Genomic DNA, 22,824 nt, shown 5'->3' on the forward strand with positions numbered 1-22,824 from the left:
TTTTTTTGTATTTACCAGAATATTTTCACTTGGTACATTAAATTAGATACTTATACTTACTTTGATTAAAAGTTTAGATTAGATTAGATAATTTAGATCGGATTAGATAATGTCAATATCTGGCTACAGTTTAGCACTTTACACTCGTTAATAACGCCGTATTTGCCACTTTGAGGTTGTCGATGCACCATGATAAGCGGCACTTCGGGTAACATCACAGCATGCACACTTCCAACATGAACAAGTATGGTGTCCACCACAGATATGGGCGGGGCGAGAGGCGGACCCGCTGTACGATCGGCCCCATCTACAGTGAGGGAAAAAAGTATTTGATCCCCTGCTGATTTTGTACGTTCGCCCACTGACAAAGAAATGATCAGTCTATAATTTTAATGGTACATTTATTTGAACAGTGAGAGACAGAATAACAACAAAGAAATCCAGAAAAACGCATGTCAAAAATGTTATAAATTGATTTGCATTTTAATGAGGGAAATAAGTATTTGACCCCTCTGCAAAACATGACTTAGTACTTGGTGGCAAAACCCTTGTTGGCAATCACAGAGGTCAGACGTTTCTTGTAGTTGGCCACCAGGTTTGTACACATCTCAGGAGGGATTTTGTCCCACTACTCTTTGCAGATCTTCTCCAAGTCATTAAGGTTTCGAGGCTGACGTTTGGCAACTAGAACCTTCAGCTCCCTCCACAGATTTTCTATGGGATTAAGGTCTGGAGACTGGCTAGGCCACTCCAGGACCTTAATGTGCTTCTTCTTGAGCCACTCCTTTGTTGCCTTGGCCATGTGTTTTGGGTCATTGTCATGCTGGAATACCCATCCACGACCCATTTTCAATGCCCTGGCTGAGGGAAGGAGGTTCTCACCCAAGATTTGATGGTACATGGCCCCGTCCATCGTCCCTTTGATGCGGTGAAGTTGTCCTGTCCCCTTAGCAGAAAAACACCCCCAAAGCATAATGTTTCCACCTCCATGTTTGACGGTGGGGATGGTGTTCTTGGGGTCATAGGCAGCATTCCTCCTCCTTCAAACACGGCGAGTTGAGTTGATGCCAAAGAGCTCCATTTTAGTCTCATCTGACCACAACACTTTCACCCAGTTGTCCTCTGAATCATTCAGATGTTCATTGGCAAACTTCAGACGGGCATGTATATGTGCTTTCTTGAGCAGGGGGACCTTGCGGGCGCTGCAGGAATTCAGTCCTTCACGGCGTAGTGTGTTACCAATTGTTTTCTTGGTGACTATGGTCCCAGCTGCCTTGAGATCATTGACAAGATCCTCCCGTGTAGTTCTGGGCTGATTCCTCACTGTTCTCATGATCATTGCAACTCCACGAGGTGAGATCTTGCATGGAGCCCCAGGCCGAGGGAGATTGACAGTTCTTTTGTGTTTCTTCCATTTGCGAATAATCGCACCAACTGTTGTCACCTTCTCACCAAGCTGCTTGGCAATGGTCTTGTAGCCCATTCCAGACTTGTGTAGGTCTACAATCTTGTCCCTGACATCCTTGGAGAGCTCTTTGGTCTTGGCCATGGTGGAGAGTTTGGAATCTGATTGATTGATTGCTTCTGTGGACAGGTGTCTTTTATACAGGTAACAAGCTGAGATTAGGAGCACTCCCTTTAAGAGTGTGCTCCTAATCTCAGCTTGTTACCTGTATAAAAGACACCTGGGAGCCAGAAATCTTTCTGATTGAGAGGGGGTCAAATACGTATTTCCCTCATTAAAATCCAAATCAATTTATAACATTTTTGACATGCGTTTTTCTGGATTTTCTTGTTGTTATTCTGTCTCTCACTGTTCAAATAAACCTACCATTAAAATTATAGACTGATCATTTCTTTGTCAGTGGGCAAACGTACAAAATCAGCAGGGGATCAAATACTTCTTTCCGTCACTGTATAGTGCAGACTCCGTCTGCAATATTGCAAGATGGTGACCACCGTTTCTACCAAAAAATGGCTTCAAAACCCCACATTGGGAGACAACAGCACCATTTTGTTCACTCACAGAGTCTTTAACACGAAAAACGTTGACACGCTGCTGTTAACGACATGATTTCTATCCTTGCAGGTTAACAGGTTAATATTCAAAATGTAGCTTGTTCTAATTGTTGCTTCTAAAGTAACAGCTCATTTACAGGGCATATGCGGAACATAATCTAAGACTTACTACATTAATCAATTTAATTTAAACTTTAAAAGACAAAAAAAACGTGTTGTTTAACAAAGTAAAACGTAAAATCGCTGATGGCGACTTTTTTTTGTCAGGAAACATTTATTTAACATTTATGGAAGCAGTCCTGCGACAGTCAAAGGAAAGGAAAAAGACATTTTCCTACTTAGTAGCAAAGGAAAAACAACAGGAATAAACATGTCTCTCGGATGTTCCACAAAGTTAACCGTAACTACGAACCATTAAAATGTCCGACGTGTCATTTGTTAACAAACTAAACATTGTAATCGTTGGCAACTTGCTGCGGTACGAGCAGAATAAACCACTCGGAGCTGCACGCCTAACCCGACGCCTGGAGAGTGCTCTTTCCTACTTATCACAGATAGAACTGAAAACGTGAATGTGCATGGATTACAATCTGAGAGATCACTAGCAGGATCCTGCAATAAATGGCAAAAGTTTGGAATTGGATTTGAAAAAGAAATGTATTTTTGGAACTTACTGCTTGTACGTCTATGGGCTTGACCGTTTTTTCAACTGTATTATATTTATACTGTTATGCAAGTGCTTTTGGTGTAAGAGAGATAAATTTCTAAGTGCTTCTGTTAAAAAAAAAAAACCCACATCATCAGACTTAAAGGGATCGGAAAAGAAAAAGATATTGCGCCACATCTAATTACAACGTATGACTGTTGACGTTATGTATACATTATTACAAGATAATATTAGAGTCCATAGGATAGTAACTATAATTCTGCAACACACGTTCTGCTAGGAGAAGAAAGCACAAATTAAGTCTTAAACTGAGGTTGAAACACTGACCTTAAAGTCTACCCGGATTTTGTGCGCTGGTTCCTGTGCCTGTCGTTCCCGGTGTACAAAGCCTTTGGCCAGTGAGGCCAGGACGCTGGGTGACGTGTGCTCCATTGAGCTCTGGGAATGAGGAAGACAGGGGTCAGTAAGGGGTTGCTGCAAAGCTCCCTCCTTCACAACCCACGTTTCTCTCTCTGCCTCCTCTTCTTGTGCTTTTTTGCCATCAGGCTGGGAAGCCACAGCCACCGAAGACACCTCAGCAGCTCGCACCATGCTAGGTGGTAGTCTGTGCAGCCGCAGCTGGAACTTCAGCCTGAGCTTTACAGATGGACTTCCTGGTGCTGAGGTAGGGCAACTCTGGAGCTGGGAGAGTGCGAGAGCGAGGGGGGGAAAGGAGGTGGGGAGCATTATAGCAGGACTGCATCATGATAACTGCAGCAAAGAAGAGCAGCCAAGGAAGAGGAGCAGGAGGAAGGAGGAGATGATGACTAGTATCCTCTCAGAAGACAAGATAGAAGGACAGAAGGGTAGAAAAGTGGTGCTGTTCACAATGCATAACCCAATAAATTTAAAAATTACATTTTTACACACAGGGTTATTATACTGTAGCTGTGGAAAAAAATGGGGGAACATTATTGCACGTTTCGACCTAACAAAAAATTAGAAAACGACTCAATTTGTTAACTGGGGCAGTACACTTGCCATAAAATATCCATAAATACGCTATATGGTCAAAAGTTTGTGGACACCTGACCATCCACACCCATTACGTGCTTGTTATAAAAAAACCTCCTCTTCAGGGAAGTCTGTGGGGATTTGTGTTCATTCAGCTACAAGAGCATTAGTGAGGTTGAGGTCAGGTACTGATGGGACGTCGAGGAGGCTCCAGTTCCAGTTCATCCCAAAAGGTGTTCAGTGGGGTTAAGGTCAGGACACTCGAGTTCTTCCACCTTCTTCCAACCTTAACAAACCATGTCTTCATGGAGCTCGCTTTGTGCACTTTGTATTCTGTAGCGTTACAATTTCCCTTCGTTGGAGGCCCAAACCTGTTCCAGCATGACACAAAGACTTTGTAGCAACAGTTTATGTCAGGTGTCCACATACTTTTGGCCATATAGTGTCTATTCAAGTTGGGAGTTCTCTCATACGTTCACTTTGAGATTAACCACAAAGAATTTTTGTGGTTAACTCTTTTACCAAGGGTACCAATAATTTTAAGGGCTGTCTTTAATAAGCTGAAAGTAAATACTCATTAGGATAATAATAAAGTGATTATAAAAATAACAGAAAAACTCCAGACACAAATCATATAAAGACAGAAGTTTGCAACTGACATTACTGAAAAGTGCCCGGCAGATGAGCGGTTACTGTGAATGAAAAACTTTACTATCTATCATTCAAATTTATGATGTAAAGAGGTCAATAATACTTTATTAAAACACATTTCAATATAGAAGTACCTTATTAATTCGTCGCCGACCCCACGGTCCTCTCGGCAGGCCAGGCCTGCGTGGTTTCACTGCATCATCTTGAGCATCAGGATGTGTAACAGGATCTATTGGACAATAAATGAAACAAGCCTTAATGTAAACACAGTATTAAGAAAAAAACGCATTATATTTTACTTAACAGAATCAATGTATTAATCATTTAGCTTTTTTGGAGAGAGATCCGATTAAAAATTCGATAGTATCTGAACTAACCTGCGACAGAAAACATGCTCCGGTATAAACATGTCCAACACGCTCTAATAACATTTTGCCAAGTGATCCATTTGTGTTAGAAACGTTAATGGACAAAAGTATGTGAACACCTGACCATAACGCCCACATGTGCTTATTGTACATCCCATTCCAAAACCATTGGCATGACAACCTGTACTCTTCCGGGAAGGCTTTCCACTAGAACGTGTAGTGTGTCTGTGCTCATTCAGTCAAAAGAGGTCTTTCATGTTGGACGAGAAGGCCTGACTTGCATTCGACATTAAAGTTCATCCCAAAGGATGAACTCCACACCAAACTCATCAAACCATGTCTTTATGCAGCTGGATTTGTGCACAGGGGCATTGTCATGCTGGAACAGGAAAAGGTTCTTCCCCAAACTGTCTCTCACACTTCCGTCTTTGTATGTCGTAGCACTAACCTTAACGTTACCCTTCACTGGAACGAACCCTGAAAACTAGCCCCAGACCATTATCCCTATATCCCTATAGTGAAGCGTGATTCATCAGTCCAGCCTACACGATCTTAGGCTTGTGTGCGGCTGCTTGGTCATGGTTCTTGTGCTGATCTTGCGTCTAGAAGCAGTTTAGAACGCTGTAGTGAGTGATGCAACATAGAACAGGCCACTGTTCATGCGCCTGCTCCGCACAGTGGCTTAATGGTTAGCACATTCGCCTCACACCTCCAAGGTCGGGGGTTCGATTCCCATTGTGGTCCTGTGTGTGCAGAGTTTGCACGTTCTCCCCGCGCTGCGGTACGCCGGTCCAAAGACATGCACGGTAGGCTGATTGGCATGTCCAAAGTGTCTGTAGTGTATGAAAGGGTGTGTGACTGTGTATGTGATTGTGCCCTGTGATGGATTGGCACCCTGGTGTCCAGGGTGTACCCCGCCTTGTGCCCGATGCTCTCTGGGATAGGCTCCAGGTTTCCCCGTTACCCTGAAGGAAGGATAAGCAGTATAGAAGATGGATGGATGGACATGCACCAGCTCTGAGTGTTCGTGGTCTATCGCTTCATGGCTGAACTGTTGTTTCTCCTAGAAGCTTCCAATATCACAATAACAGCATTAGAGTGGACCAGGGCAGGGCAAGTGGACCTGTGGCAAAAGAGGCATCCCATGACAGCGCCACGTTTAAAGACACTGAGCAATCTTCAGTACAACCCATTCTACTGCCAACGTATGCGTCTATGGAGATTTCATGGCTACGTGCTTCATTGTATGCACTATGCAATCACGAGGAGGGTTTTCCACATACTTTTGACCTTATAGTGGATATTGCTAGTCACCTTTTTTAGGTTTTTACACTGTGTGCATCACTTAACGCCATCACTGCAGGCCTATAAACTCACTGTGCCTTGTGACCTGGAGACTTATCAAGGAGAAAACCAACAGAACCACACAACGGAGTCAAAATTTAGCATAAAATAAGCTACAGAACTGCTTTTATTTTGTCAGGAAAAATTTTTGAATAGTATTTTACTCATTGATTGGGTGGTTACATGACCATTACCAGATGTGATCGAGGGATCCCAGATCTCTCCCAGACAGCCCTGATCCAACACTGCTTTAGTTAACTCTACAGGGGTTTACTGCAGAGAGTCTACATATTAATCTTGAAAAAAGGAGAGGCTATGCAAAATAAAATCTGGCATACAAAAAAAAATTATAAACATCAATAATTCCTAAAAATAATATTTTCCTTGGTAGCAAAAGTATATAACAATGTTACATGATTGTGTGACATATCTGAGCACAGGAATATTTGTTAAATACAAAAATTTTGTAATTTAATAAGATAAAATTATTTAATAATAGATGTTTAGTGGAATTTCAACTCCAATCCAGTGTCTTAAAATCCAGCACAGATAATATAGGGATGGAAAAATTAACGTGGATACAGTGGGGGGGCGGAAACAAGATCTGCCTATGGCTATTCTAGTTTGTAAGTCTGGCTATAATGAAACAGTACTGAATTCATACCATTAGCCTTAATACTTGGCTCACTACTGCTCGGTTCCTTTGCTAATTCTTCACCAGAAGCATCTGTGTCGGTCGAGTCAGACTCTAGCAAGTTGCTGAAGCATCGCCGTGTAACCTGCCGCCTAGGCTGCCTCCGGATGGAGCTAAGTGCATTAGCGCTTAGCGCATCTCCCATGCCATCTCCCTCGCCCTCTTCCTCTCCGCCACTGTACACAGTGGCTTGGGTGTACATGGCCCGTCGCTTCATCTGAACTGCGAAAAAACACAATAGGTCAAATAAAAGATCAAACAAAAAGGAGGAGGGGTTGGTAGAGGTCGAGTGATAGTGGATTTTATTGATACTGATAACTAAGTTGGGAAGGACCTGCTGATAACAGATTAATCAACCGATAGTTTTTAAAATTGATACTGAATGAAAACATAAAACTCAAAGTAAAATATTGCTGAACTTCATTACAGAAATAAACAGTACTGACAGTACCATGAAAATGTACTGTAATTTTTAAAATAAAAATTTTAATATTAATATGTATTAACTATTAATAAATATTAAAGTAAATAAAAGACGTTCATCCAAACTGAACCAAAAAGTAACACTCCAAATAACCAATAAAAACAGAGATGTCCAAAACAAATGAAAAAACACTTCAAATAACACAACAAAATTGATCAGTGATGGTTTTTATCCATCTAGAGGCTGCTCTTGTACTGTATAACTACAGCGGACCCTTCTCAACCACTCCGCAACGGATGCAACCGGGAAACACTATCAGTGTGGGGTTTTCCCGATAACTCATAGTTTCATCAATTCGTTATCGGTGACAATTAATCGGCAAAACTGATCAATCGGTCGACCTCTAGTTTTTTCAAGCCAATAATAAAGCGCAAACAACTTTTCAAACCACGGACATTTTTGTAAATAAAAAATTCCAGCAATATTTTCAACATCATCTTATACTCAAGACAATATTAATTAGCCAGATCATTTAAAAACAAAAAATCTAATTTGGCAGTAACATGTCCACTAGTATAGTATTCAAAATCATGGGGGCACAGAGCTCGAGAGATAATCTATATACCATTTTGCTGGACAAAAACTAGTTAAAATGAAAAGTTTTTCCATGTTTTTGCACTTTTCCCAACATTCCTTATGAGTACTATGCAATTTTAAACAGCCATACCTTTCATTCGTCTCACTTTGTTCTCTTCGATCCTTAAGCACTTCCTGTAGCTGTAGAAAACATACAAGATTAGCTTTAAGGTACTGCTTTAAAAAGGTTTTACTCCAGCTTCAGTCTGCACACTATTTTAGCAATTGAGCAACAAACAAACAAACAAAAAACCCACACAGTAACAGTATTATATTGTCCATCACTGTTTATCTACAGTACTCAACTTCCATAGAGGATAAGGTTGGGTTTCCAAGCCCAATCCAACTAAAGAATACATAACTCTAACTCAAACAATTATGACAACTTTAATATAGCACTTGTCAAAAAGGTTTAGGAATTTGCTTTATAGAGAATTATTAAACAGTGCTTTAAATAATTATTAAAATGAAACTTGCTTAAGATACTTCAAGATATTGTACTGAAACATGAAGTAAAAAAATTTGAAGCAAAAGCAGCTCCATTCTTCCCATTAAGATAACAACAAAACATGAGTTTTACAACTGTCATTTAACATTATGCTAATTTGCAACAGACTATACTGTTAAACTGCATATTGTTTTAGGTGAAATTGGGGGTTAGGTGGTCCGTGAATTCTTTTTTTTTTTTTTTAATCAGTTCCGTGGTCCTTGGTGTGAAAAAGTCTGAGAAACACCGGTGTATAGGATGCGTTTGAGTGAGTTCATTAACCCGCTAGTAAAGCATTTCAGTTTATTGCTGTTCGTTCGCTGTTCAGCTTCAGCGGCTCAAACCCAGATATTATTGATTACGACTGGATTCTTACAAACGCTAGAACTATTCGTTCTAGAGTTTTCTTCAAAAAACATTCATATCTTGCATAATTTTTTCAACAGTGTTTTAATTAAAATCAGTGTTAGTGCTTGCCACACATCTTAAATTCTAATGCAAAGTTTGCGCATTTGAATATGTATTTTTACCTTAAATTCAATAAAATATTCAAAAGTCGGAATTTTAATTCGACAGCCGTAGAGCAGGCGAGAGGACAGAAGTGGCGTGAATGGCTAAAATGTTTAAATCTGACATTCGTCCTTATGTAAACAAACACGCGTTTAAACACGATAGGCAACATCATGGTCAGCAAAAATGATTGAGGTCACGTCCATATATCGTATAATACGTGCATTAAGAGAGAATTAGATTTGACACATGTAGTTACTGACTATCACTCTCAGGAGCTGAGAGAATGTCAAATACCTTTGATATACCTACAGATTTCAAAATTGATCAAATGCTGTTTGTGGTTCGTTCTTGTCATTTCAGGTACCTAAGTCCCTGGGAACTCCTTTTCCACTTACATGCAGCTCTGACGTTTCTTGTTGGGTCCTCCATATTTAGGTTTATCCAGGCAGAAGACACAGGTCCCACAGTCCTCTTCTCGACAACAGCCCTTGCAGTTAAAGCAGCGTCTCTGTCGCAGACCGAACGCTTTCTGTTTGTACGCTGGCCGTTGCTCGACAGAGTCGGCGCTTTCCGTTTCCGATTGAGACCCGAGATCTTGAGGGAGAAAAAGAGCAGCTTAAATCCGTGAAATAAATTTAATAATCAAACTTAACAGTCTTCTGTCTCCTGAGCGTGGACTTCACGGAGATCTGTCACATTTTCAGCTTTCCATATCAAGTAGCAAAATAATCTCCCACAAACAGGTGCCCAAACCTGCCTATAGTACATTAAAATCTCGTCTACAAGATGTTTGGGAGGAGCTAACCTGGTATTTAAACCAGAGAAGAAACTAGTAAGGATGTCTACAACAAACACATCTACTCTTGGTCCCTTTTAAACTTAAAATGAAGCATTTATTTAACATTAATTAAAAACATTATATCAGACTAGCATCGGACTTCATCGAGTTAATGGAGAGAATGAGAAATGTGTGTACCCTCTGTGTCTTGTGAGGGTGCAATGCCTTCTCTCTCATGTAAAGGCAGAGCACTGAGTCTGGGGATGTCTTCAGGTACCATGGCACGAGGCTGCCCGAGTGCCACCGCCGCTGCCCGACACACATGCTTTATGCGTGGACCTCCAAGCGGCAGTCCCTGTAAACAAAGAGAACACGCATTACAATGCCTGAGTTCTAACAATACGATAAAATGTACTTCGTATTTAAAGGGTATGGGCAAGTGGTGGGTGTAGGGCGTAACAGACATGATAGTCGATGAGACAGAACAACACAGAAGACAAGACAGTAGACACAACATGGACATGGTACTTACAAAAGGTGCAAACATTAACTGATGCTCAAGCACGCCTAGCGATACATTAAAAAGTTTACACCCCCTCTGGCTCTTAATGCATCATGTCACCTTCTTGAGCACCAGTGAATGTTTGCACCTTTTGTAATAGTTGTGTACGAGTCCCTTATTGTCCTCAGTGTGAAAAGATGAATCTCATCATCATATAGCTGCTGTTGGAAAGGGGTCAAATATACAGAAGATGCTGGAAAACCAAAGCATGTGCAGGACCTGGGGGATTTTTCGGAAGAACAGACTAACAAGGGACTCGTGAACAACTATCACAAAACATTAAACAAAACAGTCTCTGATCATCCAGGTAACACCACACCGTATTAAGAATCAAGTGTATGTAAACTTACAGATGCTAGTGTTCCTGTGATTGACAGGTGAGAGAGAATAATCCAGCCCTACCAACCAGACAGCATGCCTAATTTTGCTTCCTTGGCTCCCAGCCACAGATGAACCTATTTTTTTTTTTTTAAAAAGAAGCAAATTGAACACACCTGAGGAACCTCTTCCTTGATCGTCCTGACTATTCTCCTTCTTCCCCTCCTCTTCATGCTCATGACACCACCATCTCCAATTCGAACTGTCCCAGACATCAGCTGCAATACAGACAGCACTATAAAAATCAATCTCAATGCCATGCACTTAACACCATTTAATACCTAATGTTCTCCATCATTTTATATAATCAAATGTGCTGGGGTTTATTTTTTTGCAACGCATGCAAATCCTTACCTGAGCTGTCTTCATCTGTTTCTGCTGGTCAATTTTAATCAGCTGCACCTTAGCCCTCTTCAGCAGGTGAAGCATCCTCTTGTTGGCGCCAGAGATGTTGACTTTGTGAAAGGAACTTCCCTGCGCCAACACCACCTCGGACTTCCCAGCATCCGTGCTCTGTAGGTCAGTAGCGCCCTCCAGGCTGGTTCTCTCTACTACAAAAAAAATAAATAAAAATAAATGTATGTATGTATGTATATATGTATATGTGTGTATATATATATATATATATATATATATATATATATATATATATATATATATATATATATATATATATAGATAGATAGATAGATAGATAGATAGAGTTGTAAAGTCTGCAAATAAACTTAAAAGTGACAGGAAGTTATCATATGTTCCTTACCATCTGCTTTGTTTTCTAGTCCTTCAACAGACGAAAGTGCTGACTGACTGATCACCTGACCATCGGTGTGTATGGCTACTTTATGTACAACTCCTGGACAGTTCAGATCGCCTATCTTTATGTCAGAGCTCCAACATTTAGAATCTGGAGATTCGCCTGCATCATGGCTCACGCACTCAACTTTTTCACCAAGGGTTTTGGAACGTGCGCTGGCCATACGCTGCTCTTTCCTCTGAGTCAAGCTTGCCGTAAGCATCTTTAAGCTCTCATAGATTTTGAGAGGAGTAGCACCGTAAGCTGGTCTGCCCACTTTCTTTCGTTGACCACCAGTCAGGACACTTGGCTTCCATGCCAAAGACTTTCCAATGAGGTTCTCCTCGTCATCACATATTGTCCTTTTGTTCACGCTCTTTTGTTTGCTTGTGAACCTTGGGCTTTGGGAAAGGTGTGCTTGCTCAGAGTCACTGCAAGACTCACCCTCTTGAGTCTCACTTTGAACACCCTTCTTTCCCAGAAGCCCGGACAAGCCTTCGTCATCCATGAACCTTTTGGGCACCCTGATCACACGGGCTGGCCGACTACTAACCAGGCTGTCCTGCTGACTCGCCGCCTGCGCTGGAGGTTCCTGTGATGGCTCTTGATTCACCGGCGATTCCACTTCTGCGTAGGTGTAATGGACAAGACGGCGCCTTTTTCTGGGTATTCTACACTCAACTGGTGACCGAGCCTCCTCCTGCTCCGGCTTCCTACGATAGCCAAATAACGATTTGCGTCGCTTTAAGGAACGGGGAGATAATTTGGGAGAATGTAGACTACTGGCTTTCGCTGGTGTGGCTTCACTTCCATCAGGAGAAACAGCATTCTCCTGTTCTTCCTCTTCCTTAACTTTGTTGACCTCCTTCTGTTTTAGAGACACGGAGGCAGTTTGGTCAACCCCAAGTTTATCCCTAGTTGCGCTCTCCTGAGTCTTCGTGAGTCCTCCGCGAGGACGTCTGCCCAAATTCTCAGCCAGGCTCTTCTTGGGATTTCTTCCTCTCCTTTTATTTAGCGTTAAATTCCACACAAATTTCCTCTTCCTCCTCAGACCGGTTCGTCCCTGCCACTTCTCCTTTCTTTCAGCATCCGCATCTGGTTCACCCAATACCTCTTCATCTTCTACACCTTCTTCTACATTTCCTTCTTCATGTGAGAAGGTCCCTTTCTCATTCTTAGACGGTCTCCCTCGACCCCTGCGCAAAGTCCTTTCCCTCAACAGATTTTTATCGGTCATCTCTTTGGTAGCCAGTTTAACGACTAGTTTGGGTTTGCTAACATTTTGTTGACGTTTCCCACCCTTCCTCTCATCCTTCTCTGATGATGATGTTCTGTCCGTTTTCACCCGTAATACCTTTTTCGCAACGGTAGCTTTGTTTGCAACCGGATCAGAAGCGAGAAGCAACGGCTTCACCTTTGAGGTTGAGGATGACTTAAAAGAACGTTCTAGCAACAAACAAGGACAAAAGAATGAATATTAGTACTCTTTTCCCATCATCTGTGCCAAATGCTCTGTAATTCTATTTGTAAAAAAATATTGAAGGCCTTTAAACTGCTTTTAAAATAATGCTTTCAGTAAGCCACTGTAGATCACCAGATTTCCTTTGACCTTGATTTATTTATTTTTTTTATTGCTGTAGTCTTTAGAATACAAATTATATAAGTTCAAGGATTATTCTACTACAGACCTTCCAACACTTCATGGTTTTTAACAAAACAAAACAAAACATTAGATGACATTACAGAAGTGTAAACTTGGCCTTTAATTAACGAAGCCAGAAAAAAAAATGTAAACACATTACTTTGTGGAACATCATGTCCAGAGCGTAAAGCCCATCGACCATCAGTCTGGAAGCCTGTGAAATCTCCCTCCTGTAAAAACACAAACGCAAATTTACTGCCTATTCATTTCCGTACAATTACCACACAACAGCACCGTGCCTTTACATCATCATAAACAAAATGTTATGCAGGAGTTGATTAGGAATTAAAAGCCCAATGCCTGCATAATAGCGTCTTCAAGTCATGTCAGAAAGATCGCATTTTCTAATTGAACAGCACATGAACGAAACCGCAAAATCGTAATGACGAGTGGGAAAACCTGGATTTTCTTTGAGCCCCGGTTTCCGAGTTCTGAGCGTGTCAGTAAGAACATGTTGGAATCAATGGATGCGACGTCTGTAGTTGCTGGTAAATTTCATGAAATTTAAATGTTTACAATAAAACAAGCAAAACACAATAGAACTGTCCAATTGCAGTATAATATGTAACAAAGCAAAACACACCTGATGCACAATCTTTGTTCTTCATTTTCGAGAAGTAGAGTTTTAAAAAAAAAAAAACCTGTATTTTTTGTAGTTAATTAAGAGAAGGTTTTCCGCCATCTTGCTCCAACCAAAGTGACCTGAACGCACCCGACGTCATAATTACAACTTCCCAACTCGTAAATACGAACCTCCTGGGAGGACCTGAACGCACAGTAAGCAGAGCCATACTAATGTAGAAAGGATGATAGTACGCCTGTGCCCAGGGAAGTTTAACCGAGTTACCATGGCAAAAAAAAATTTGAGAAGCATTCTTTTCTATTTTCACCTCTAACATACACTGAAACTTGGAGCCCAATCACTTGACGTGTTAGGGTTAGCTTAAAGCTAGCATATTCATATTATTAACATCCGTTCAAGGTTATACGTTGTTGAAATGGATGCCCGCTTGAAGGAATCACACGTAAATGATGCTGCATTCGAATGGAGGTCAAAGCTCATAATTCCTGAAAACACCACCCTCAAGTCAGAACTCCTACTCGGGAACTTAGGACAGTCTCCTCAACACCGAGTTCAGCAAGTGGCGTCAAATCAACATGGCTTAATGCACGTTGTGATGACGTCACATGACGCGCCTCGGCCCAAATCTGCGGTCAACCTGATAAATCGTGATCTCTTCCGAATATCGCAGTGTTTGCTTGATTTTGTGTTCGTTTCCGCGATCACGAAATGCTGGAGGGACTGATATTGGAGCGTTTTATTTATTGTTTGTCCACACCTGCAGAGTGTGTAATGAACATCTTGTTTATTCCATCTGTGTTATTTAAAAGGACATAAAATGTAAAACCTCAACAGTGTTGTGAAAATGAGTCTTTATTAGTCACATATACATTACAGCACAGTGAAATTCTTTTCTTCGCATGCCCCAGCTTGTTAGGAAGTTGGGGTCAGAGCGCAGGGTCAGCCATGATACAGCGCCCCTGGAGCAGAGAGGTTTCAGTGCCAAACAGTGGCAGTGCTGGGGCTTGAACCCCGACCTTCCGAATCAGTAACCCAGAGCCTTAACCACCAAGCCACCACTGCCCCCACTTGGATATGTTGTTCCAATATTAAGATTGATCAGCGTACAAAACGTTATCGTGAGAACATCTTCGGCCATATCATCCAGCTCTAGCTAGAAGGGCAGAAATAAATAAATCAAATTCAGCGCTTGAGTACAGCCCAGGTCACTTGGAAACAATGAAAATAACTTGCACTCAAACATGAAAGTTTGAATTCATTACAAATCTACAGCGCTTATTGTGTGCACTGATTTGTATAAAGTGGTGCGTCTCTGTACTCGAGTCCCAAGCTACATCGGTATAAAAGGTATTGTGTGTACTGTTCATGCTGTGAGCAGCCATCTTGATTTGACGTCACTTGCTGAACTCGGGGTTGAGGAAACCGTCCCGAGTTAGAGAGCAGTATTTCGGGGGTTTCCTGGTCGAAGGTTGGGAATTGCGAGCTATGACCTCTTGTCGAATGCAACATAAGCAGCGAGGAAGGGATGATTTATTACTACAAAGGAATTTATCCTAGTTTTTAAGTTAACAAAAAATAAATAAAAAATACACATATACACAATACACGTAAACACGCACTTCAGTTTGCTTTTGTTATTTCCTCAGAAAAATATCAGGAAATAAATTTGGGCTTTCTGAAATTGAAAAGATATATTACTTTAATATCACGGTATGCTGGTGGTTTTAAAGTATGTCAGCAGAGTACGGTTACAGAATCCTGATTATTCGGATTGAGTACCCGTGTCCTCCTCCAATCCCACAGATACAGACATCCCGAGACAGCAGAAAGAGTTCTATGGAGGTTTGAACGTTTGTGATGAGGAAATGACAAATCCAACACTCAGAGTTAAAATAAACATTAAAATAAAAAACCAGCAACACTGCATATTCAACATCAAAATGTACACGGGATACGCGTTGCCTTAGGAAGAGAATTTTCTAAATCAATCCCCGTTTCTTCTTGTTAAGTTCTCCGTCACAATCTCCATCAAATCAATGTTTTTAAAAAGCTGAACAGTGTGCTCTGCTGAACAAGGCACTAGCAAAACTGTCCTGAAAAGCACTTGTTTTTCTCTTCATGTACAATCAAACTAATGTACGCTGTCAAATACTTGCCTAAAGAAGTAAATATTATAGAGGATCATTAAAAGGATTAGACACCCGCATCTCGACCGACGCGTCTACATCAGACCTTCTCAACCTTTTTGTAACAAAAGCCTCCCCTATCATGTGGCACGGCCACTAAGAACTAGGCTGTATAATGTGTAATGTGGACTATTTTACATGTAAAACATGTTGCATTTAGGGCTGCAACTAACTAATAATTATTTTCATAATTGATTAGTTGGCCGATTATTTTTTCGATTAATCGGATGGGGCGGGGCAAACTTTCTGTGCCTTTTTTTTGTTTGTTTGTTTATTTAAAATAAAATCCACAAACTGAGTGTTACAAATATAAATTCAGACTAAAACTTTACACAACTGCGTGTCCAAAACAGAAAAGAAAATTAATAATAAAAACTCACTTTCACTGCACCTTGTGGTTTCTGTTATTCACAGCCTTTAGACATATTTTACTTTTGATCATAGTGTTTTAATTAGACATTACAGATCTTACTCGCGCTACACTCTATCACCACGTCTGCATCACGCGTGAGGAGCAACGCGGCCTCTTTACTAATATATCTCCCGTTATAATAAACAACAGAATTTACACTGCAAGCACACAAATACAGCATATAATGACAATAAACTAAAATTAAACCTTTTAAGCAACTCGCGACCGCATCACTGTCATGCTTCCGTGCTCCACAAATTCTGCTTTATAAAGTTTATAAATCTTCTCGGCAGTGTTTAAAATAAAATGCCCCCCTGCCTTAGAAGATTTAGAGGTTACACACTTTCTTTCTCAGTCTCATGACGATTTTGCCAACGTCTGATGGTGACTGGGGTCATGTTGGGAATAAAAGGTAATGCTGACAAACAGTAAACTGAAGAAAGTCAGTGTCGGTGACTCTGGGTGTCTGATAATGCTAGCGTGCATTTGACATCACGCGCCGTCGACTAGGAAGAGGCTTATACTTCTGGTTAATAAAAAAAAAACAAACACTAGTGTTCCATTTGAGATGCTATTACCTTTCTAAAATACATACACTAGACACTAGTGCATAGTGTAAATGTACAGTACGTCATTTGGGACATTTTGGTATTTACTCTCCGAAGCATGTTTTTGGAGCTGATGTAACGTAATGAGTAAATCTCCCCTGTGCCACGCGCAGACCAACTAATCATAATGAGATTCGTTGGCAACAATTTTCATAAGCGATTATTAGCGATTAGTTGTTGCAGCTCTAGTTGCATTACATTCATCTTGCGTTCTAAAAACATTCGCATATGAATGAAATAAACTGGGATGAAGGGCGCGTCTCGTTATCCAGGACATTGTTAAATCAATCAGTGGGACACCTGGCTTGCTTCTTTTTACATTCATGTCCATGTCAGCTGCCGTGCGATCACCGGGATGTGCTGCTCCGGCTCTCAGCCCCTCACTGAACAGAGCAGACGCAGAGAGAGGTGAGAGTGCAGCGGGAAAGCAAGACCTCGCGCTCACGGGACAGTTCTGGCCACATTTGGAAAGTCGCTAAGGTTTGTCATTAGGCGCCCAGTTAAAGGGGTCTGAAAAGTTGCTAAGTTGGCAACACTGGTCTGCACTGACAGCTAGATAAAAGGCAGGCTAAGCTCCATATCTCCCCAGCAAAAAGAAAATACAGAGGGAGAGGGAACAGTGGGGTTTTTCATTTATACACATTCTATTTGAAAATCATTAAAATACATGGAGCACCCAAATGATGCTCCCTCTGTGTGTTTTTTTTTCCTTGAAAACAATTTGCGCCCCCCTTCCGATCTCTCCGTGTTGAGAACAACTGGTCTATATAAACACTAGTTGGAAGAGATTTAGGATTGAACGAGAAGGTTTTATGTCCGTCAACAGGCAGCAAATCAAGGGAACGTTGACATAATTATCAGTAGGACTCAGTAAGAAACAAAAATAGGAGTAGGGAACAGTACAAGTATGGACAATCTTGTGATATTGCCCCATAATTTTCCCAGGGATGTAAACTGATGCATCAATTTAAAAATGAATGGACACAATCATCAGAAATCATTCATATAAGCGTTTACATAAGAAATTTGGTCTTCATGAAAATGCTGTAAATTCAGAAAAAAACGTTCGTAACCTGCGCATGCTCCTGAGGGTGTGTAACTTTACGCCAAAGAAGACTGACTAATGTAAACCTCGACTTGAAATCATATTCTTTGCACGGTTTATTGCACTTTTATATCTGGAATATACTGTCGAGGTTAAATTGTTTCTATTTTATTACGTTTACAGAGATGAAAAATACCAGAGAACATGTTGTGAAAACCAGTCGTTTTATAGATAATTGGCATTAAACAAACAATATTTAAAAACAAAGAAAGGGAGCCAAACACAAGCCATAAATTAAGAAAATTAAAATTAATCATTCAATTACGACAAAAGAAATGGTGTGTAAACAGAGGATGGGCCGGTCTGTCTATGCAGTAACCCGTAAACAAACCCCTCAGCTGATAAAAGATTTAGCGCTCACTTATTATTATTATTAATAATATCACATATGAAATATTTTGATTGACATAGAAGAGAGTTAAAATAGCTTCCACTTCTGATTTACCCTGTGTGCTCATTTCATGCTCTCAGCTATCTGTGCACTTGAACTTTTATGGAGATTTGTGGACGTCACCAAATGCAAATGAGCTGTGTCGGGAACGCACACTGCATTTCACATGATCAAGATACGCAAACAAGTCCAAAGATAATCAGCCTTTCTGATAGTTCTGTAAATCCAGTGGGAAAGTTTAGCTGCTTGGCTTATGTAAATATTTAAACAACTTAAATAAAAATATTGATAAATGAGGCCCAATGTTGCTATGGCAATTATTTAATTCATGACACTGAAAGTTTAAATGATTGGTCACTTGTGAATGAGAGAGATTTATTTAACACTAGCTAACGCCACACATAAGTTATGTAAACATTAAAGTAGCATGGTTACTATGGCAACCAGTAGTAGGAACGACTCCTACTGGCAACTTGGTAGTACAGCGACTTGCAGCGATTTAATCGCTGTATGTGTGAATGTGAACTATCTTTGGGATTATATGAAAGGAGGCCAACACGATGCAAATCTTCCTTTCACCTGAAGGTGGCAGCAGACCACATTAACACCGCTAGCTATACTGGAAGAACCTGTTTGTCTCAGACTACAATTGAAAATGAATTAACCGAACAAAATTTAGTTACGGCTACGGACAAAAAAAATGCAAAGTTAACAGCAATAGGGCCGATTTCATCAAAGAACAGCGAAGAAGGCTGTGAAAAATTGTCTTTATTGTTTAACCTTTTAATATTTTGTTAAAAAAAAAAAAAACACAAAAATAATCTGCTCTCATGGATGTCAATCAATTGCAAACAACACAGGTTTATAAAAAATATCTTTGTTAAATACAAGTATGCCACAATTATTGGCACCCCTATGAATTCATATGAGAAAAATATATTTGAAGTATATTCCCATTGATATTTAAAAATTTTTAAAACACCTGGGTTACTAGGAACAAGAAATTGTTCAAACATGACTTCCTGTTTCGCAGGGGTATAAATATGAGGTAACACATTTGCCAAATTCCTTTAATCACTCATAACAATGGATAAGACCAAAGAATATAGCTGTGATGTGCGGCAAAAGGTTGTTGAATTTCACAAAATGGGAAGTGGCTATAAGAAAACAGCACAAGCACTGAAAATGCCCATTTCCACCATCAGGGCAATAATTAAGACGTTCCAGTCAACTGGAAATGTTATGAATCAACTTGGAATTGGACGCATGTCTATATTGCCTCAATTTTTTTCTCAAAACTACAATCCGAAGTCACCTACATCACCACAAGTTGTTTGGAAGGGTTTCAAGAAAAAAGCCTCTACTCTCATCCAAAACCAAACTCAAGCATCTTCAGATTGCCAGACACTACTGGAACTTCAAATGGGATCCCGAGAGATTCTGTATGGAGGAATGGTCTCAGATCCCTTGCCCTGTATTCTCCAACCTCATCAGGCATCATAGGAGAAGACTCAGCTGTTATCTTGGCAAAGGGATGTAGCACAAAGTATTGACTAAAAAGGTGCCAAAAATTGTTGCACACCTACATTTAATAAAGATATTTTTTTATAAACCTGTGTTGTGTTTGCAATTGTTTGATATCCATGAGAACAGTATTTTTGTGATTTTTTTTTAAAACAAAAGATCAAACTGTTAACCAATAAAGTAGAGCTGCAACAACTAATCGATAAAATCGATAATAATCAATTATGAAAATCGTTGCCAACGAATCTCATTACCGATTAGTTGGTATGCACGTGGCACAGGGGAGATTTACTCGCCACATTACTTCTGTTCTGAAAACATGCTTCGGAGAGTAAATGCTAAAGTTGTGTCCCACATAAAGTACTATACACTTACACTATGTACTGTGTGCAGTCTAGTGTGTGGATTTTAGAAAGGTAATATCATCTCAAACATATCACTAGCGATTTTTTTACTAATCGGAAGTATAAGCCACATCCTAGTCGACGGCGCATGACGTCATACGCACGCTAGCATTATCAGACACCCAGAGTCACTGACACTGACTTTCTTCAGTTTACTTTCTGTCAGCGTTAACTTTTATTCCCAACATGACCTCAGTCCTCATCAGACAGAGGCAAAATCGTCAAGTGACTGAGGAAGAAAGTGTGTAACCTCCAAGTCCTCTAAGCTAGGGAAGCATTTTAAACACCACTGAGATCAAACAGTGATGCACAACCACAAACTTATGTTTATATCCAAAATGTTCCACTGTGTGTAAGGGGCAGGGGAAACTGGTGCAAGCTGCCTAAAAGATTTAGTTTAATTTAAGTTTATTGTCATTATATGTTGTATTTGCACGCTTGCAGTGTAAATTCTGTTGTTTATTATAACGGAAGTGATGTGTTAATAACGAGGCCACGTTGCTGATCACGCCCAGTGTAGATGCACTGATATACAGTGTAGTGCAAGTAAGATCTGTACTGTCTAATTAAAGCACTATGATCAAAAGTTAACACAAGTAAAATATCTCTAAAGACAACGAGTAACAGAAACCACAAGGTGGTTATTAATTTAGGACTGTAGTTTAATTCAGTGCTTTTTGTGCATCCATAAAAAGTAATGCATAAATACTATAAAATTATTTATATATATATATATATATATATATATATTTATATTTATATATATATATATATATATATATATATATATATATATATATATATATATATATAATTATTATTTTATTCACTTATTTTGGTTTATATTGTATGTAAGTATTTATCTAAGTACATGAAGATGTCTATGGTTTCACTTCAGACTTAATACAGAAAACACATGCACCACAGCTACAGGAAGCCATCCTAGAAATTTTTTTTTGTGCAGGAAATGAAGACTGGACTCCAGCAGTGGAACTGGGTGTCCATGCATTTAACTTCAGCAAGCTCTAACAGGTTGTTGAGCCACCAGGCGCTCACAGGAAGTAGAAAATCGACCCGTTTTGAGGCTGAACATGCTAGTAATGCTGGGTGGTGTCTTCACTACAGAAACAGTACCGTTATCACGCGCCAACAGAAAAATACACCCCGGCAAAGCTCATAAGCCTCCATCAGATCTTCTAATAACACTAATGCACAGCGTGCTAAGGGTTAGCTATAAAGCTAATCAGGGCATCACAAAAAAAGGCGTCAAAATATTTCAAGCTTTCAGATTCTATGTAACTTACCTCATCGCTGCCGCTCGTGCAGAAACCCGCGTCGCTCTGAAGCGCGAGCCGCTCATTGATCCTCAGCAGGCGCAGCAAACACGGGTCCTCGCGCAGCGTAACCTCAACGCTAACGGGCCTCGGCTCTCTCGGGCCGCCCGCCGCCGCTGCTGCTGCTTCCAGCCCCAGCCGACCGACCCTCGTACGCCTCCACGTCTTCTGACGACCGCGACACAGCCACGGCCGCCCCGGAAAGCGACACCGTGCCGGGGTAGACAGACTCGCGCCCGCGAAGACAACCGAGGCAGGAAATCCGCCTCCAGCTGCCGCCATTATTATCCCACGACAACAACAACGACGACGACGACGCTCCGCTTCGGGGAGGAACAAGATGGAAAGGCGCGCAATTGCGCGTGGTCGCGGTGCATCCTGGGAAATTTAGTTTTTTGTTGTTGTTCTACACCACCACCATGACGCTAGCCATTCCTAATCCAAATTCCTAATCCAAATTCCTAATCGTATCAGTATAAACATATTCTCTCGACAGAGCCAAAGGTTCTGACATAAATGAAGGCCTTCTGTGTGTTTTCTTTCTTTCTTTCTTAAAAAAAACTCCAAAAGCAAAATGTTTCTGTTTATTTGAAACACTGTCCACTTTAATGCGGCACACAATATGGCCAAAAGTATGTGGGCACTTGACCATCACCTTCACATTTGTGCCTATTCTAAAACCATGAGTTGGTAAACATGAACAATGTACATTTTAGTAAACAATTATGACCGCATAGGTTGATTGATGATGAATATTACTCATTTGGCTTGAGTGAGTTCTATAGTTTATTTTAATTTAAACTATATGGACCTGCGTTCATGACTATTAAGAAGATACTTTTTCTGTAGGTCACTAAAAGATGTTAGACTAAAAACACACTCTTTGTGGACGCCTGGCCATCACACTAATTCCAGATTTATTTCCCTCTTTGCTGTTATAATAAACAGACCTCTTCAGGGAAGTCTGTTCAGGGAAATGCCTCACACCTCCAGGGTTGGGGGTTTTCCTTGTGCTGCAGGGGTTTCCTCCCCCAGTCGAAAGACATGCATGGTAGGCTGATTGGCATGTCAAAATGTCCGTAGTGTATGAATGGATGTGTGAATGTGTATGTGAGTGTGCCCTGCGATGGGTTGGCACCCCGTCCAGTTTGTACCCCGCCTTGTGCCCGATGTTCCCTGGGATAGGCTCCAGGCTCCCCGTGACCCAGTAGGATAAGCAGTATAGAAAATAGCTGGGCAACAAAATTAATTAGTACATTTTACTGTTT

General features: G+C 40.6%; 1 protein-coding gene across 2 annotated transcripts in view; it reads right to left on the reverse strand.

Annotated features, from left to right (window-relative positions):
* The window catches only part of kmt2ba (lysine (K)-specific methyltransferase 2Ba), a 44,299-nt gene extending 22,364 nt beyond the window's left edge, over positions 1-21,935 (reverse strand). Inside the window, exons 1-11 of one of the 2 annotated variants that reach the window (XM_053637585.1) lie at positions 21,527-21,935; positions 13,110-13,179; positions 11,275-12,753; positions 10,869-11,065; positions 10,631-10,732; positions 9,773-9,929; positions 9,192-9,390; positions 7,888-7,937; positions 6,707-6,958; positions 4,465-4,559; positions 3,014-3,124 (exon numbers count right to left, since the gene is read on the reverse strand). In XM_053637585.1, the coding sequence (XP_053493560.1) occupies positions 3,014-3,124; positions 4,465-4,559; positions 6,707-6,958; positions 7,888-7,937; positions 9,192-9,390; positions 9,773-9,929; positions 10,631-10,732; positions 10,869-11,065; positions 11,275-12,753; positions 13,110-13,179; positions 21,527-21,838 (3,024 nt within the window). In that variant the 5' untranslated portion in view covers positions 21,839-21,935. Of the gene's footprint in view, positions 1-3,013; positions 3,368-4,464; positions 4,560-6,706; positions 6,959-7,887; positions 7,938-9,191; positions 9,391-9,772; positions 9,930-10,630; positions 10,733-10,868; positions 11,066-11,274; positions 12,754-13,109; positions 13,180-21,526 lie in introns of both variants that reach the window. The other variant, XM_053637584.1, reaches the window with a different exon arrangement.
* Between the last annotated feature and the right edge of the window lie 889 nt (positions 21,936-22,824).

This window comes from Ictalurus furcatus, chromosome 12, assembly GCF_023375685.1.
Source record: "Ictalurus furcatus strain D&B chromosome 12, Billie_1.0, whole genome shotgun sequence".
In the NCBI taxonomy this organism is placed as follows: domain Eukaryota; kingdom Metazoa; phylum Chordata; class Actinopteri; order Siluriformes; family Ictaluridae; genus Ictalurus; species Ictalurus furcatus.